This window comes from Callospermophilus lateralis, chromosome 2 (assembly GCF_048772815.1).
Source record: "Callospermophilus lateralis isolate mCalLat2 chromosome 2, mCalLat2.hap1, whole genome shotgun sequence".
Classification (NCBI taxonomy): Eukaryota; Metazoa; Chordata; class Mammalia; order Rodentia; family Sciuridae; genus Callospermophilus; species Callospermophilus lateralis.
In genome coordinates, this window is record NC_135306.1 from 121,147,719 (window position 1) to 121,167,979 (window position 20,261).

A 20,261-nucleotide genomic window follows, 5' to 3' on the forward strand; every position below is an offset into this window, starting at 1 on the left:
ATTTAGCATTTCACCTTTTATTTTTAAAATTTTATTAAAACAATTTTTTATTGCTGTAGTAATTGTACATCTTTATGGGTAAAAGTCTGATGTTTTGGTACATGTACGTTGTATACTGATCAACCCAGGATAGTTAGTTTATCCATCATATCAAATATATATATATATATACACACACACACACATACACACACACCAGGGATTAAAACCAGGACTACTTAACCACTGAACCACATCCCCAACCCTTTTTTTTTTTTTTGAGACAGGGACTCACTGAGTTGCTTAGGGTTCACTAATTTGCTGAGGCTGACTTTGATCCTCCTGTCTTAGCCTCCTGAGCCATTTGCATTATGGGCGTGCCCCACTGGGCCAGGCTTCAAACATTTATTTTTTTCTTTGTGTTCAGGACAAGTAAAATTCTCTTTGGATATTTTTAAATGTACAATACAACCTTGTTAACTGTAATCACCCAACTGTATAATAGGACATCAGAACTTATTTCTCCTGTCTGGTTGTGAGCTCATATTCCTTGACTAATCTCCTCCCCCCTTGCTTCCCTCCCCAGTTTCTGGTAACCACTATTTGAAAAATGGATGATTCTCTAAAATTATTTAATGGTTGATTCTCTAAAATTATTTTCTATGTTATCTTAATTTATGAAAGAATTTTAAAATACAGATGTATTGTTGAAACTCAGGGTTATGTACAAATTTCTGACAAAATTTCGATTAGTTCTGTTTGAATAAGTCAAGAGTAAAACCAAGAAATACTAGAAGTCATTTTGCCTAAAACAATGAGGAATTAAATTACGTATAATAAAAAATTATGTTCAGAATTATTTTTAAAGTTTATTTGGGGGGGAGGAGGGAAAGTTATGGGAAAATTAAGAGTGCATTACTTTCTCACAATAGAATAGGTTTGTTCTAATTTATGAGCTGTGTACCTGAGAGGCAGTTAAAGGGACAAGAGACTATTACCATTCTCATTTTTCCTATATAGTCTTGATAGAAACAAAACCTTTTAGAATTCAGCAAAAAGAATAGGCAAGGTAGGCACTCAAATTTTTACATTTCTTCAGGAAAAAAAAAAAAAAAAGAAAGAAAGTCCAGTTCTCTTAGCAGGAGCTTCTTTAAGGCTTATTCAGAGTTTATCCGAGTGTGCTGATTTTCTTCTTAGAAACCAGCTAAGCCTCTGAAACGGGTCAGTGTGCTTTGGGCACTCAGTTGCCTCCTCCAGACTGCATCTTTTAAACACAGGTGCTAAGTGGAGGGTCTTTCTGAGCCTTACTCACCCTCTGACAGGAACTTGGCAATGCAGGCAGTTCTTAGAATTGGCTGTTCTATGGGAGTCATCATGAGTTATTTACAAAGCTTCAGTTGTTCAGGTCAAACAACTCAAACTCTCAATACAGGGTCGGGAGTGAGAGGGAAAGAGAAGGGGAGTTGGAGCTCAAGTGACTACATTGCTTAAGAAAGTAGGGGAGAAAGTTTTTCTTGGATTCTATAAATACTACTTAAAAATGTTCACTTGTCTTGAATAGCTGCAAGCTTAATAATTTTTTTGGAATCCCTCAGGAATAAACCTCAGTGATATATATATAAGCTTATAACTAATATTTCCTAGAAAAACAAATATACAATTGTATATACCTTTCTTCAGTGAAGTGTTTTTGTATTTAGTTGGTGCTTTTTCTTCTATAAAGGGATAATAGGAGGTAAATACTTTGTCAACTCCTCTTACAATATGTTCTGGATTCAAGTCTTGGAAAAGCAACACACTTTTTTACCATTATTATTTTTACAAATGCTAGCATATAGTTGAGGAATAAGACATCTAGTTCAGTGCCTTTAAGTATTAAGGAGGAACCTCTGAAACAATTTTGGTTTTGATGTTTTATAATTGAGTACTAAAATTATTCTTAGAAATCAGCCTCCCAATTGCTAAGTTTACTATTACAAATCAAATCACATAATGATGCAGTAAAACAAAGTCATCAACTCCAAATCATGTTGCCTAGCCATTGTAGATAAATGAGTATGCATTTGTAAAACCACTAGAGGGCATACAGTCACTGCATTTTTGCTGAAGACTTCCACAAAGCTTTATCATGATATGCAGAATTGGGGGAAAGCAAATATTATCTATTATCGGACAATATTTTTCTATCACTTAATGTAATGGCAAAGCTCAGTTTTATCTTTTCCTGCCTCCTTTAAAGCAAATAAAAATATTTATTGAAAGCTTGATTAAAGGATTCTTCCTTTGCAAAGGAGAGTTAAAGATCATCTTTACCATAGTAGATAATGTATTTACTTATAACATCTAGTAGAAAAATTTACCACACACAGTATTTACTTTAATTTTTTATATCATTGCTTTGCCAATTTGTGTTGCTGTTTTTCATGCAGCTGATTCTCTAAAGGATAAAGGGCCCACATTTTAAAATTTTCTAATATTTTCATAGCTGTAATCTTCAAAATTATTATTTCTTAAAACAGAAAGCCAAGAAGGAGCTCATGATGGTTCACTGAGGGTACTTCTATTATTAAGAGTTAAAAACTGAGTAGAAATAGTGATCCTAAGTTCATGAGACCTAAGAACCAAAATGGACTTTGGTGATCAAGGACTATGACTTGGTCCCAGGGAAAAATCATGCAAAACTCACACTCTAAACTCGATGGTTGGGAGAAGATATTATTTGAGACAAATTGGGCAAAGGTTGCCATTACAAGAATAATAAGATAATAGGACTTACCTGTTCTAATATATTTTGAAGTCTCTCTATCTCACAGTCTATCACAAATTTCTTCTCTTGTCTTCTGTCAAGTTCTTCTAGAAGTTGTCTGTAGCTGACGTCATTAAAATTTTCCACACATATAGCGCTGACATGCCAACCATTTTGTCCTGCTTTTTCCATTATAGCTTGAAGTATTGAGTATCCTATTGGGCGGGAAAAAGAGTTACTAAAAACCTGCTTATACTCTTTTTTAATGACATATGCAGGCAGTGAGTCTCCATCAATATTTTTAAGCTCCAAAATATACACTGATTGCTTAGAAACTTAAAAATCTGAGTGGCTGTTTCAGAATCTTTTGATCTTACTTTCTGTTTTCAGGGCAAAAAAATCTCAGAAGCTATTGATTGAATGAAGTAGCAACACCGTTTCTTGTAAAAGCTCACAAAATTGCTCTATTGGAGAATATCCATTGGTCTAGACACATTTTCGATGAGAAAACTAAAAACCAAGTCGACCATCACTTGTAGTCAATATCAATTTTATGAATGCTTTTTGTTTTTTTTTGCTCACTAGACAGAATTCATTTTGAAGAAATGTTTTGACTTCCCATTGGAGCAAAGTAGTAACAGCTTTGGTTCCACCATGGAAGAGAAGACGTAAAAGAAACAGTACAATGGTATTCATAGGAGAGCCATTACCTTCGGAGCCTCGTTTGATGATATGGACAGATTTATACTGCAAAGGCTTTATGTATTAAGCTTGTCCTCTCTTTACAGGAGTGATGTGGATTGGGAGTGAGTTGAATAATCACTTGGTAAGAGACTGAGTACTCATAAGACAACAGAAGAGACAGGCATTCAAATAAACAAATGCAATGTAGTTTTTAAAAGTGCAGTGATGGAGTACTCAGGATAAAGTGTTGACCAAAGGGAAGGCTAGGCCATGTCTGCCTGGGACAAAAACAAACAAACAAATAAAAACCCACAAAGGAGAAACCACTTGCATTGGTTTTGAGGGCTGAAAAGTGCTGGAGGTGAAGTTATTTTTTATGTGAAGACAGGAAGGAATGGTTCTACCCTGTGGTAGAACCACCACACAGATCTACCTGTGGGGAAGGAAAAACACCTAGTCCAAGCATCTGGTTAAGGGAGGAATTATAAATTTATAATCATAGTACTGGAGTTATATCTTCATACTGCTTTCTCTAGCTCTCAGTTTTGAACTGTAATATTAGGGAAGAGAAAAGATCCTTCAAACCTATAAATACCTTAAACACGGATTGGTTAGGATCACAGACTTTAGTAATTTTTTCACTTTACAGCTTAGCATAAACAAAACATTCTAATCCTCTTTAAGAAAATCCAACACTTATTTGAGCTCATGCTATATCAGTTGCCTATAATTTCTCCCTCCCTAAATTCTGGAGTTAGGATAGGGAGCTGGTGGTGGTAAAAGTGAAGATTTGAAATGAATACACAGTGCTTGCAGGACAAGAGCACATTTTTTTTTTTTTTTTTTTGGTTTTCTGATTATATGTGAGTCAGATTCAGGGACTTCGATTTTGAGTTATGTTTTCCACATGTCAGAGTTTCAAACATTACGATGCTCAGGTAATATCAACAGATGGAACTGATGATGAGATCATATTTGAAATATAAATTACCTGATATCCTGCCAAATGAAATACTGCAGCAGTCAGGATTCATTTTTATCTAAATGAAAAAAAAAATCCCCAAAGAAGATAAAAGAGGGCATATTAATTACTCTGTAATTATTCTGGTGTATCTGTTGCTTTGCTTAGTCTTTCCTTTTGTAATGCAGGCCAGTAATTACCTTTTGAAATCTTCCCTAGCCCTCCCCACCTCTGTACCTTCCTGGAAACTTGGGACTCTTTATCAAAATTCCTATTCAATACATATGTAACATGATGGTATGCAGCCTTTCTTAATGCACATTTTCAAACCTCATTTCTTCTGTTGCTGGGAATTGCTCTCTGATGGAAATGAAGGCAACATTTCTTCTTTCTACTAACATTTTGACACCTATGAATGTGTTCTTGTACTTCAAAGTAATACTTTAAAAAAATGCCTATTGACATTTTCCCCCTTTTCTCCTTTGACTTATTGTCATACAAAAATAATTCTAAGATTTTTTTTGTTTGCTTGATTGTTTTAGAAATGATAAAGATGGGCCACACACAGAGAAATAGTTTTTCTACTCCCTGTGATCAATCCACATCTTAGCTTAGTTCTCCAGACATTGCTGCTATTTTTCGGCCTCGTGTGGCTGTCAGGACTCATGTCGGTACTAGGCATCCTTGTTGTTATTCTACTGCTGATGTGACTTGTACAGGATGCAGAGACACACACCTTCAGAACAAAATTTACATGTTTCTACATAGAATAATGAAAAGATTTACAATAATAAATCCATAATTCAAGTTCAGCATTTTATTATCTAATTGATTGGATTTAGAAATGATGCTAGACTTGAAATAAGGAAAAAACCCTCGGACACAATCTTTGTTAAATGTCAAAGAAAGTTGGCCACCTAAAAAGCCCCATTAATCGAAGTCAGAAATGAATGGCATCTTTTCAATGTGGTGCAAAGGACACACAGCTACAGTTTCAGAGCCCTAGCTGAAAACTTACATTCTTTTGTAAGCTATGTTTGATTTTAATATGCTCTCATATTATTCATTGCTGCTCAGATGTGTGTGTGTCTTATTTATTTGCCAAGATAGCTGGGAATAAATTGTAACTAGGAGAAAATACTGCTGTTGAATCTATGATTATGTAACTTAGTTGTTATATAAACTAGAAAGTCACATGTCAGGTCATACTATTTCTACATCTGGCTATAATTTATACCTTCTAGCTATTAAAAATGTGTAATATAATATACTGTGGTCAAAATATGAAGGCTGCAGATTTAGGTGAATTTCAAATGGTTGAAAGGAGATTTTCTGCTGTAAAGAATATTTTAAATCTTGCTTCTCCTTAAAAAGCTGTTTTAACACTTTAATGTGTACTATTTACTGAAGACCTAAACCATCCACAATTTTATAAGGTATATCTAGATAAACAAAGATGTGATTCTTGTCTAGCAAAACTGATAGTTAGGTAACTAACCAATAAGCAAAATATACAGCATTATATAAATAACTTCAAAGGAATAAAAAAAAATTTAGAATAATAGGGAGAGCATGCCATAGACATGATCACATTATCAGATTACAATAAGTAACCAAAGCCTTTTGCATAGACATCAGAGAATACTATCAACTGCACATAAAATATTCTAAAATATGTTATCATACATATAATTATATGCACAATTTTTTTTGAAATAAAATGACAGTGGGATAAGAAGTCCTAAGCTACTACATTCTTACACATCAACAATTTTTATATCATCTACAGATAATGACCTATTTTGGATGAGTAGTATCTCAGTGTTGCTGCTAACCACACAAATTCAGTTCATTTATTTGATATTCTTTTGCAAGAGTTATTTGATGCAATTGTCTGTACACAGAGCAGCAGGAAGAGAAGCCGGAGATATATATGCCAGGGAGGAAATAATTTTTAAAGGACAGGAATTGTCCATATGCCATAAAAATTTTCACTTTGGAGAGGACAGAAAAGTGGCTGTTGTATTTTCAGTGAGAAGGACATTGACATATTCAACATGATCAGGCAATGGAATGCTGGATATAGAAGTCATATTTCAGATGGGTGAGCATTGAGGAGAAAACGGGAAGAGCTGATAATATAGAAATTTTCAAGGAATATAGTCAGGATAACAAAGTCATTAGATGAAGCATATGTCATTTTGATGAACATGAGATAGAGAAACATCTAGCTTATGGGAACTAGTTTGGGAAGGAGAGGCCCAACTGTGCCATTGGGTGTCACTTAATCTGAAAAGGAGAAGTAATAAAGGGAGACAGCAGCAGTTTGTACCTACTCACATTAGAGCCGCCCTCATTGGTCTTACCAGTTGCTCTACAGGTACCTGCTACTTCATCATCACTTTATCTGGTCTGACACAGGCTAGTGGACTTCAGGAGCAAGGGGTGTGTATGTTTGGAAATCTACTTCATGTTGCATATTGACTTGAGCATAGGAGAGGAATAAAATTCTTCAATCCTCAGTGCATTTAATGTCACCAGACTGGAATTACAGAGCAGATTTAGAGACCATTTAGTTTGGACTCCAGCCAAAGCAACTTAGTCCTGAAATAATGTGTTCAAAGGCCACAGTCTGAACCTCAAGTTCTCAGTACACAGAAGGAGTAACCAACATTGTAGCTTGGTTAAAATTATCTGCAGCTGTGACTATGGCATTTACTTATGCCACAGTTCAAGAAGGGCATAATGAAATAAGCAATGATTTTCTTACTTACACACCTAGAAGCTATCTATGTAAACATGAGATAAGATGGAATTTTTTTTCTGCAAATGCAAAAATGGTAAAAAGAATAAATCTATCTTCAGAGATGGATAGAAAATGACTATTTTCAAACATGGTCATTTTAAGTCCTATATTTTCCCCAAGTATTTTTAAAAATATTTTTTAGTTGTAGATGGACACAAAACCTTTATTTAATTTCTTTATTTTTATGTGGTGCAGAGAATTGAATCTAGTGCCTCACATGTGCTAGGCAAGCGCTCTATCACTGAGCTACAAGCCTAGTCCCTCTTGTATTTTTTGACAAAAATATTTATTGTCTTGTGACCCTTATATTACAGTGCTCATACCTAGTTCAGATGACACCTTATGAAGGAATTTGACAGATTAAAATTTTAAAGCATTATAGTAGTGCTTATCTTTTTTTAAAACTATCAAATCTCTCTTTATCCAAGACAATGAGATTTCATCCTTCACCATGTAAACAGTCACAATAAATGCATTTTCTTAACTCTCGTTCAGATGGATATGGCTCTGTGACTGAGCTTTGGCCAACAGTTTTGTATAGAAGCTTCAGGAAATTCTCCTCCAAAGACCATATAAGTATGCTTTATATCTTGTCTATTTGACCCTTCCTTCACCTTGCTGCCTAAATGGGAATTTCTGCCACTTGGTCATGGACTGTGAATGAGAGAATGACCACACAGAAGGACCCTGGGTCTCTGGTGGACTACTCCTTCCTGGTCACCCATCCATATTTTCATATGATGGAAATAAATATATTATCTTGTTTTATCTGTTAATATGGCTTAAGCAAAGTTTTCTGGCAGTTACAATTAAACCTAATCTTGATTAATACAATCATGTAGCTAGTATTCTCATCTATTTGCCACAGACTCAAAGCACTAATCATCTCCTCCAAAGAATGCCCAATTTTCTCTTGTTTATCTTGATATGTTCCAAAACTGGGCCACTGGGAAACTCTTATTTCAATATTACAAATGTTTGATTCCCTTGACTCATATGTCCACTCATTTGCATAGCAACTGTATTGACTTCTGTGAACAGAAACTCTAATTATGGCATTTATTTATATAAATCCTTCAATGTTTTCATATTATTTTTATGATCCATACCAACAACTGGTCATGCTTATCCCCTATCTCTCTCTCCATGCTCATACTGGGTCACTATCCTCCTTTCTCTCTACACCACTGGCCTTCTAGAGGAACCAGAAGGCTCCACACAGTCTCAACCCAGGGTCTTTACATATACTAGTGCTCCCTTTGAAGGACTACTTCCTTCCTCTTTTGCCTTCTATTTATCCTTAAGATATCATCTAAAACATCACATACTCCCAGACTAAAACACTTTCCACTGAAATAAACTCTCATAGCTTTCTGCACATTTTCAAAGATTTTTATTATAGTTTCTAATTATACATTTAAATGATGATCAGATGGGAGTCTTGTTTCTTCTACTATGCTATAGTTTCCATGAAAGTAGAAACTATTTCTGTCCAGTACTTTTCCTGATAGCTACTCAGCAAAGTGATGTTTGGATGTATGAGTAAAGTAATGGCCAGCCTGGCATGGTGGGCATACCTGTAATCCCAGTGGCTCTGGAAGCTGAGGCACAAGGATCTCAAGTTCAAAGCCAGCCTCAGCAACTTAGCAAGACCCTGTCTCAAAATAAAAAATTCAAAAAAAAAAAAAAAAAGGGTAGGGACAGGGGATGTAGCTCAGTGGTTTAGCACCCCTGGGTTCAATCCCCAGTACACTCCCCCCCCCCAAAAAAAAAAAAAACGTAGCAGCCAGTTCACAAACAGAATCAGGGTATCAAAAGGCTCAGAGCTGAGAGGGAGCATGGCAGGTCACATGCAGGACCTAACTACTTCATTTTATCTTCTGTGTTTAACAGGACAAGGAGTGTATGTGGCATGTGAAAAAACTTCTAAGGCTGGAGAGATAAACAGACAAGTGACAAATCAGAAAACCCTTTTGTATAATCTTAAGGAATTTGGTCTTTGATTCTCAAGGACTTAAGAAGAGATACACAGTACAGAATGTGTCTTAGAGGGATACTTATAGCTGAAGTGAGGAAAATGTGATATATGTGGGTGACGCAGAAAAAAAAAAGTCACTTAAAAGACCTTACTGCAATAAGAGAGATGGAAAGTAATCGGAGTGAGATTTGGGATCATGTAGAGATAGATTCTGGATTAAAAGGGAAGAATAAATCAACCTGGTGATAAATGAAACATAAGACAAAAAGAAAAGGATTTTGAATGCCACACTATGTTCTGGTGTTCATTCTACATTCTACTTTTTATTTTCAGAGGAAAGTCAGGTCTTTCAGGGGGTATAGCTTAGTATTAGAGCACTTGCCTCATATACAGGAAATAAAAAAAAAGAAAAGAAAGAGATGGAATTCAGATCTTTTTGGATCTCCAGAAGGAACGCCTATTTTTCTATATGAATTTCAAGTGTCAATTAACTTCTGATGAAAAAAATTTATAGCCGCCTCTCTTATCACCCAAAGCAGTATGATAAATTTTGATACAAGTTGGAGACACTAATTTTTCTCTCTTGCTACAGGAATCAATTATTCCAGAGGTTTTGAGTATTCTCTACAAATGCATTAAATCTCTTCAAGTTTGCCTCCAACACATTTTTTTAAAAAATTTTGTCTCATTTCCTGTGGGCCTTTACCAAAATCTTTTTGTAATATAAGCCAAAGTTTTAAAAATAAGCCATTCTTGAAGACTGATTTTCTACTTACAATAAATATTAAACATAATTTCTATATAGTTACTGTTTTGCTTATAAAGTGAGATTTTAGCTGGGTATAGTGGCATGCCTATAATTGCAACTACTCTGGGGACTGAGGCAGAGGGATCTCAAGTCAGCCTGGACAACTTAGTGAGAACTTGTCTCATGTAAAAACAAAAGAGGTCTGAGGTTGTAGCTTAGTTGTAGAGCACTTGGCTAAAATATATGAAGCCCTGGGTTCAATCCCCAGTAATACACCCATAAAAAGTGAGATTTTTATCTGTTTTCATATCACAGAATGTAAATTCACAATTCTAATTTTATTAATTTTTATATTACACTATACAAAATTTACAACTGAAACTTTCATAAAAACACAGCCATTGTATTCTCAAAAGGGAAGTAAAACATACATTTGTGAATTGTTAAGAATCTGGTGCCTTTGTCTTCTGTTAAGCATTTAAAACCCTTAAGACAAAAATCTTCAATGTTTAACCTATTCAATATCCAGTGTTGAGGGGGGGAAAAGAAGCGTGAAGAGGAAAAAGAGGGTCAGAAGTGACTTCACAGAGGAAGAATGCTCTGGACCACCAAGTGGTCCTTAGAGAATGAGGAGGGTCTACTGAATGGAGATGGTGAGGAAGAAAGAACCACTGTACCATAAGGCCCAGACACAGATGCAGGAGGCTTGGGGAGCCCATAGTGCACATGAACAGTGGCTAGTTACTAGATTAGCTTGCCTGAGTAGAGGATTCACAAATGACATTCTGACCTAGTAGTGTTTAATAATATAATCAGAAGATCTTATCACAGCCCTATGAAGTAAGAATCATCCTGCCCTATGAAAAGGTTTACCTGATTTCTATGAAATCATAACCCCACTAAGTGGCCAAGCTGTAAACTGAACTCAAGACTTCAATTCTCATGTTGAAGGAGTTTTCATCACACTTTCTCCTGCGGATGATGAAATTAACAAGGAAGGGTGAGGCCATTTTGTGAAGGCCATTAAATAGCAGACAACATCAATTCTTCTTTCTCTCACAGTCCCAGCCCATATCATATCATATGCTGTCAGTGCTACCTTAAAAATATATCAAGAATTTCTCCTTACCTCAGCCACCTCCACTTTAGCCCAAGTTTTTGGACAGGATTATTTCTAAGTAGCTGCATGAGTTTCTGGCTCAGACTTTGTTCTGTTCTGTCAGTGCAGAAGCCAGCTTTGAGAATCAAACTTTTTAAGTAAGCCAATTCATACTACTAAAGGTCAAAACCCTCCAACTGCTTCTGTGCACCAGCCTGCAAGACTCCAGAGCTCTTGCCTCCTGTAGGGCTATCTCATGCTCAAACATCATGCTCAAACTGGCCCCAAGTTTTGCCTTGGAGCGTTGTCCCCAAAGGTGGGGGTTCACTATTTCACTTCCTTTAGGTTCTTATCCAAATGCTGTCTTTTGAGTGAGGCCATCCCAGGTTACTTGATCTAAAATTTCAGCTCCCTCATCCTGGATCTCCTATCCTGCTTCTCTGCTTTACTTTCTCCAAAGCATTTTCTGCTATCTAGTGTACTCTCCATTTTCTTCACTCATCTTGTTTACTTTCTGTTTCTTCCACAGAATGTAAGCTTATGAAGTCAAAACTTTTGTTTTGTTCATTTTGCCTTTTAGTGCCTGGCATCTAAAAGGCATACAATAAACAGTTTTAAAAAATAATTGAATACTGTAAGTTTAGAAATTCTTCCATTGATAGTAATAAAATATTGAAGCTTTGGAGGAAGGAAGAGACAGATTTTTAAATCTGCTTTTATCATGTTAGCTAGATATAGTGAAAATGATGGATGAGTGGAAAGAAGGAAGAAAAGGAATCCAAATGGGAGTTGACTAAAATTAACACAGGTATAATTCAATGACTCCTCTCATCTAGCCTGATTCTGGGGGGCATGGAATGGGAAAAAAGGAGACTGTCAGTTGCTTGTTTTATTCTAAATTATATTCTTGTTCTCTCATTCTGTACTTATCCATATATGATGAGGCCAATTTTTCTTACATCAACTGAAGCCATATGAAATTGCCATTTCTCCTGATCAAAAATAGTGAAATATCAGCAATAACTTATTGTTTGACCTAGAGATATCTTTTGAATTAATAATAAATAATACTCAGTGTTGTTAAAATGACCTAAAAACTACTTAATTTTCAGTTTACACATTAAATCCTAAAAGAAGTAGGAAAATATAAAAATTCCCAAACCTAGGAATAGGGAGGTCATGAGTTGTAGGACCCAGGAGTACTATATGGGATATCTCAAGTTTTTCCCAAATATTATTCCAGTATTTATTATTAAATATTTATAACAAACATCCTGAGTCATTAATGAAAGTTAAAATAAACTTCAAAAATTTCAGAATTAAAGTAAGTATGAAATACATTTTAAAGAGCTCCATTCTTGATTCCTTGGAAAGCTTGAAATGGCACCACTATTTGACCCAGCTATCCCTCTCCTCCGTCTATACTCAAAGGACTTAAAAGCAGCATATACAGTGACACAGCCACATTAATGTTTATAGCAGCACAATTCACAATAGCTAAACTGTGGAACCAACCTAGATGTCCCTCAGTAGATGAATGGATAAAGAAAATGTGGTATATAAACACAATGGAATATTAGTCAGCAATAAAAGATAATAAAATCATGGCATTTGCAGTTAAATAGGTGGAGTTGGAGAATATAATGCAAAGTGAGGTTAGCCAATCATAAAAAACCAAATGTCGAATGTTTTCTTTGATATAAGGATGCTGATTCATGATGGGGTTGGCTCAGGGAGCATTGGAGGATTAGATGAACACTAGGTAGGGCAAAGAGTTGGGAGCGGGAATGGGGGTAAAAAAGATGGTGGCATGAGGTCGATATCATTAATCTATAAACATGTATGAAGACACGAATGGTGCAAATATACTTTGTATAAAACCAGACACATGAAAAATTGTGCTGTATATGTGTAATATGAATTTTAATGCATTCTGCTGTCATATATAACAAATTAGAATAAAAAAAGAAAAAAAAAGAGCTCCATTCTAAATGATTAAAAACAGAAATACTTTTGGCATATAAAAACAAAAATGGAAACAATCCGGCATGGTGGCACAAGCCTGTATTCCTAGTGACTTGGGAGGCTAAGTCAGAGGGATGGCAAGTTCTAGGCCGGCCTTGGCCACTCAGTGAAACTGTCTCAAAAATAAATAAATGAATAAATAAATAAATAAATAGATAGATAGATACTGAGATGTATCTCAGTGGTAAAGCACTCCTGGATTCAATCTCCACTGCTCCAAAATACAAAACTAAAAACAAAACAAAATGATTAACTCTGAAATATCGGCTCATTGGTTGAGCAAGATAACCAGTGCTGAATTCTGGTTTTTAAAAGACCAATTAATTTATTCTATCTATTTTGAAGTTTGAGTCCAATAGATCTCATTAATTAATCATGAAAACGATCACTAGCAACAAAACACAGACATGTTACACAACATATTAAATATCAGTTTGTTATATTCACATGCCAAGCTGTGTACTGTAAATAATATTAATTTGCATCTGGCTTTTATACACAGAGCCAAAACCATTCATTTTGGTTGATTTGAAAGTGATGTTTTAAAATGTTACTTTTGTCTTTTCTTCAGCACAGGAGTAGCAGTACATAATTTTCTTGTGAAGATTCTGGTGAAAGGATTTGCATACAATTATCGAGACAATTTCTGCTCCTAGCAGGAACAAACACGGGATGAAGTAAGTATTCACAATATGATTAGCCTAATTTTCATATCCCACTGAGGCTAGCTCAATTCCAAGAAGTAATTGTAAGCTCGTGTCAGTGACTGAGAGTGAATACATTTGATTACTCACTATTAAATGTCTTTAGTGGGGAAATGGCCCTGAGCTGATCATCTAAACTCAGAGTGACTTCTTGAACGGCATGCCAGGCAACAAATGGTGGGCTCCTTGGCAGACTTAGTTACCTTCAACCATGAAAGCTGAGCTTCTTATTTTCACTCTGGTTCCAAGGCAGGTTATTTGAATTCCTTAACTTTCTACTGTTGCTTTCTATATAACAAAGATGATTAATGTTGGGTTTTTATCAGTCATGATGTTTTTCATATTTATAATTCTGGACAATCACGGTGTATACTCAATATCCCACACTTCCCTCAAAAAGAAAGACAGAAACCTATCTCTTACTCTTGGTTCCTTATTTGGTTATTAGATACTCAGACACTTTATTCAGAAACACAAGAGATAGTCTCAGACTTGTCCCTCTTCTCACCTTTATGGAAACCAGTCCTGCTCTTTCTTCCTAAACTTGATATTTAAGACATTTTGTGACAATTACCTACTTGTTTATTCTTTCATTTTCATTCACTGCTTGTTTACCAAGTGCTGACTGTATGCAAGTCCACTGCTCCAGATGTTGTAGATACAGAAATAAGCAAAGTAGTAAGAGGAATCCTCTTTACAAAGTCTACACTCTAGTGCTGAAACACACAATAAAAAAATACTAAATACATAAATGCATTTATAATATAATGACAAGAGGTGATAAGTGCTATGAAGAAAGGGATCAAACTATTGGAGTTGGTCGTAGGAGAGATGCTTATCTTCCCAAACCAAGTTCTCTCATACCAAAAAGTATAGTTCTCTGAATAAACCAGATTCACTGCTGCCTCAATGCTTTGTGAGGGCTGCTACCTGTGCTAAAATGCCTGCTTTCCCTACACTCTCTGGCAACTTCCAACCTTTCCTTCAGCTTCAGCTTCAGACCATTTTAGAAGACTCCCTTGACGTGTTCTATGTAGAGGCCTTTTTCTTTATAGTTCCCTAGCTAACTGTCTGAATGGTAATCACAGTTCATGCTATCTTGAAAATATTTATTTATTTATTTATTAAATAAGTAAATCCTATATGGTATTTTTGAAAATACTAAAGACAGTACCTGAGCCAGTCACTGATCTCAAGGATGTTCAATTACACAAAGTGTTAATTGCTGGTTTGCCTATTTAGCTCCCTTAAAGTCTAAGACTGCTTTATTCATTTTTGTTTTCCTAGTTTTTTTTCTAAATATGAAGAATGTATCAAGAAGAGTTAATCAAAGGAGACAAGTAAAACTCCTGCCTTTAAAAAACGCCCCCCCATTTGATCAAGTCTAATAATTATAAAGATAATAAAATAACACTTATGAAGGGCCTGCCTAATCCAAGAATATTGAATTAAGTGCTTTGTGGGCATAGTGTTAGTTTTATTATCTTCATTTTATCTAAAAGAAACTGGTGATAGAGAACTTAAGTTTTTGGCCAAGATCACTTAGCTTAATTGGTAGAGACTCATTCTGTCTGACATTAGGGCCTGCTTTTTATTCTTCTCTGAGATATGCTCTGTAATACAATGAAAACTTAATTCCATTCCATTTGGGTTAATTTTATTCTCCTATTAAGAATTCATTTTTGGCCAAGAAATATCCCTGACCACAAAGCACTCCTAGGTTCTGTGGGTATTTTCAAGGAGTGCTGTGGCTTCTGCTTCTCACATTGGGAATGTGCTTGCTTTTTTCCTCCAAGCTCCCAGGGAACTGATAGCCCCTCCTGACAGCCTCTGCCAGATCTGGCCTCAGTGTTACAACTGCTGCCAAGATTATAGTAACAAACAGAAGTTTCTTTTTCAGAGTAGATAGTTGATGCAGACCTGTGGTCCAGTTTGGTTAATGATGTGGCCCCTGGCACTGCTAAGGACACAACAGCAACTGCCCTCACTCTGCAGGGCATCAAACATAAATCTAGAATTAAGTCAACTTTAGTCAAAAGCTTTTGAATCATTATTTAGTTGCCCAAGTTCTTCCCTTCTAGAAACAGTCACTAAGACCCCATGGGAGTATTTCACAAGTTAAATCTGAATCACAGTGTGAAATGACTTGTTGATGCCAGGATTAATGTAGGCAAGTTTTCTGAATTGGTATTAATACAGAAAATCAAAAATGTATTTCTAATTAGGATAAAGTTTTCCTGAAAGTTGTATTATATATTATAATGGATATAGAAATGTTTGTCTATAATTTATAATTTTAACAAATTTGGAGTCAAGTTGGTATTATCAACATGAAATATGAGATCAAACTATTTTTCATCAATTATTTAATGTCAGTTAATCATGATGTCACTCCCTCTTTTGCTTTCTGAATTGATCTGTACTGTTACCACTGACATCTTGGTTGAAACTTAATAAGGTTGTCACGGCTCATTCTGATGAAAAAAGGAGACCCTATTGAATTAGTTGTGCTATTGAGTTTGATTTTATATAGATTTGGGAAAACATTGCTGGATTTTTTTCTAAAACTGGAGAATTTAGGAAAGCAATATGATATACAGAACATATAGAAAATATTAAGCAATTTATTAGGCTTGGTTCTTTGTAGAAATTTTGTTTTAAAAAATCCTGAGAACCATAAATTTGAGTGGGACATTTTAGGGTTGGTTTTTTAGGGCTAATTATAGAGTTTGATATTTCAGTGCCTATGATAGATCTTTGGTTACCAAGTTTGCAGGAGGGAAGGGATCGACATTGCTGTATGAAGTTCTATGCTTCTAAGTTTATATAGCTTGTCTCATGTGGGGCTCGTATGCTGGCTCTGACATTCCATCCACTGCCTGTCAGTGAAGTCTGCTTTGGCTGTTCTGTTGCTGCCAATCTGCTTAAACAGGTAGTCTAGCAGCACTGCCAAATTAACTACTTCAAGAGATGCCTCCATTAGCTATTCATTTCACAAAAGGTGAACTTGGGCATATTCAAAATCTGGAAATTTATCTTTAAGCTAGTTCTCTCCACCCATACTTCACACCTCAGTGTCTTCTTAGGAACTGTGCTAGGTATCCAGCACAGATCCATTTAGATCTGCTTTTCATTTACCCCATCCTGTCCTCTGTTGCTGATGGAGAAGGCTGATCCATATGGCCTGGGTCTGTGCTCTTTAACTTTCACTTGAGTGAACTAAAACAAGTGGTGGGAAGGTAGGACCACCTTAAAGGGCTGTAATGATTAAATATAACATTTTAGGAAAGAGTGAAGTCAGTGTATTTTTCCCCATGATCCCTTTCCTACCAGGTTCATGTGGGACCTAGTATATCACATAAATACTGGCCATCCTCTTTGTTATTCAGTGTTCTCTATAAAACCAGTCCTCCCCTGCCTCGTCCATTCAGACTTATGGTGGTAAAGGCTCTGTGCTGTTGCTCCCTCTGGGATAGGGGAACCACCCCTTTCCTTATTGGTGTTCCTAAACCCTGTCTGCACCTTAAGTAGTTCCATTATTTAGCATTTCCTTATCACCCCATTAGTGCACACCATTGGTTTCCCAACAGCATAGCAACTAATTGAATTAACTTTAGTGTAAAGCAGTAAATTTGGTAGAAGGAATATATAGGTATGATTTTTCCATCTATCTCTTCTTGCTTTAATGTAATTTCCAAGAATTGTATGAGACAGTTTGTAACTTTATTATGTTTTCACATCTTTCAGGAGATAAAAAAGGACAATGCTCAAGCCTTATATTCTGAGATATCACTTTTTCAAATAAACTACATTTTAATACTGTGTCAAGCATTAAGAATGCATGCACATATTGAGTCATATTACATATACATATATATAAAACAATATATATGTATACATTGAATATATACAATCTTCAATAAAAAATATATATATATTTTAAATAAGGCGGGCTGGGTTTGTGGCTCAGAGGTAGAGCACTTGCCTAGCATGCATGAGGCACTGGGTTCGATACTCAGCACCACATAAAAATAAAATAAAGGTATGTGTTCACCTACAGCTAAAAAATATATTAAAAAAATAAGGAAAACAATAGTTTTTAATTACAGAGGTTTTTAAAAAGCTACATTTCAACCCCCTTTATTTTGGGGCTATACCTTAATGATCTTGCATTCCCTTAAAATTTAGACAAAGGAAAGAAAATGTTTTCCATTGTGATCGTTATATATTATTTTTATGAACTAGATGTGTTAGGAAAAAAAAGGCTTCTGCTATCCAATTGCTGCTACAAATGATAGCTTTTATGACACAAACATGTCAAAATTAAAATTACTATTTTTGGTAGACATTATTCAAAATTAAATTGGTTAATTCTACAAAACCCTAATCAGCAAGTCTACTAATTAAATTACATGGAGTATATAGTCCAGTTTACTCAGCTGGCAGACACCTCAGATCTTTACAAGGTCTCTAATGAGGTGAGATATTTAATAGAGGCATTTATAGGGGATTGTCAGTGGTTCAAGGATCAATTTTAATATCTATTTAGTACAGTTTTCCAAATCTAAATATCTCTTCATTATGATATGAAATTATAGGGTCACAATCAAAAAAATATATAAATGTTTGATGTGCCAGATCCAAAATTTCCTTGTGGGGAAAATGCTAGCTTTGTTGACAAGTAGCTTTCCACTGGGGATGGACATTCCTTTTCTGTATGCTTTTAAGCCTGCAACATAAAACATCCTACCTTGCTACCTCATCATCTTTTTCCCAAAACATTTGATGCTGACTCAGTAGTGTTTTAGGCTCTCATTAAGCATACTCTTGAATTATCTGTTATTTTGGTATCAAATGCTGATAGAGGAAAAAAAAAGATTAGTTATGGACTGTTCCCCCTTCAGTTGCTTTTTTATTTTACATACAGCCTATATCCAAGTGAGTTATTGGATGGTATCTGGTCAGCCCCCACCACACACATGGGTCAACAAGGTAAACAGTAATGTTATACCTTCAATTTTTATTGAAGGTCTTGGCAGTTAGTGGCAGTATTTAGATAATTTCTGCATTTGTTGTAAACCTCTTTAAAGAAAATATTTGTGCTCAATGTCCTTAAAGAAAGATTTCATATTTAATCTTATTTTAGGACTTCATCATCAGGGTGATCCTTGGAAAATTGGCATACTCAACGTGTGTGTGTGTGTGTGTGTGTGTGTGTGTGTGTTAATATGAATTAAACAATCAGTAATTTTCCACTTTCCCTACTGGTTATCAAGAAGTTCAGAGCAAATGTTATGTTTAATCATAACAATTGTTTTTGCCTTTATGTTTGCAAGTAAGTTTTTCATTCTTCATGACATTGGCTCCTAATTATTTATAAATACTAGGCACATGTGAAAATGTGTATGTGTGTGATAGTCATATATATACATATTGTATATTTACATATGTCTATTGCGCACTTATAAAAGCATATATGTACATTACATAATATATATTGTGTATATATGCATTCTTTACATTATAAAACCAGCACCCACCTTTTTTGTAGAAACAAGATATAAATACATATGAAAATACTTTCTAAAGTTATTATAGTCAATACTTCACATCTTCCAAATTATAGGTAATTGTCAAAATAACTTATATATGATGGAAATTAGAAAATCAGTAATTTAAAAGTGGACTTTCTTTTCAAAAATCTAAATCCAAGTCTTTTAATTTTTAGAATAAAGAAATATTATATATGTACCAAAGAAAATAGTATATTTAGATTTCCAATGTTTAAATGTTGAGTCAGAAGCCTATTCTTACCATTAATTTACAGGTAAACAACATAAATAGTTCTTGATCAATTATTTGTCATTTTTGCTTGACAAAATGTGTTTATCTATAGTTCTTCATGAACTATAGTTAACATTACTGAGAGGTTACTATGTATTGTGATAAGAGTTTGATTTTCTTAATTTTCTGAAAATAACTGTATAGTATAGGTATTTTTATCCACATTTAATTTCAGATGAAGAAACTGGACTAGCAAATCTAATGGCAGATTGTATTTTCCAAGATAGCTACAGCAAAATCTCCTTTCTGACATGCTTCTCCTACCCTGCAACCCTGACCCTCCAAAATGTGAGAGTCAAGATTCACCTCCTTTTGAATCAAGGCAGGCCACTGACCATCAAGGAGGTGATGATACATGGCTTCCCAGATTGATCATGAGAAGCCAGTATTGTTTCTGCCTGGTTCTCTTGAGAAGGCTACTTTTGGAGTGCCAAACAGTCAGAGAAAAGGCTATCTTTGTGTCTTAACAGCTAACAATCCCAGATGAAGCTTCAGGTGACAAGTGACAGCCATGATCAACCACCATACAAGAGTGCGAGATCTTTGAGGCCACCCAGTTCCAATGACCATCTGACTGAAATTTCATGAGAGATTCCTGAGTGAGAATCACCTGGTTAAGCCCAGTCACCTCTACAACCATGTGAGTTACTAATAAAATGCTGATTGTTGTTTCAAATCATTAAATTG

At 35.2% G+C, this 20,261-nt stretch overlaps 1 protein-coding gene across 9 annotated transcripts in view; it reads right to left on the reverse strand.

The window, feature by feature from the left end:
• Nucleotides 1-20,261, reverse strand: part of Gria4 (glutamate ionotropic receptor AMPA type subunit 4) — a 329,568-nt gene that overhangs the window by 93,527 nt on the left and 215,780 nt on the right. For all 9 annotated transcript variants that reach the window (XM_076843817.2, XM_076843819.2, XM_076843814.2 and 6 more), the window contains exon 4: nucleotides 2,756-2,940. In XM_076843817.2, coding sequence (XP_076699932.1) covers nucleotides 2,756-2,940 — 185 coding nt within the window. The remainder of the gene's footprint in view (nucleotides 1-2,755; nucleotides 2,941-20,261) is intronic.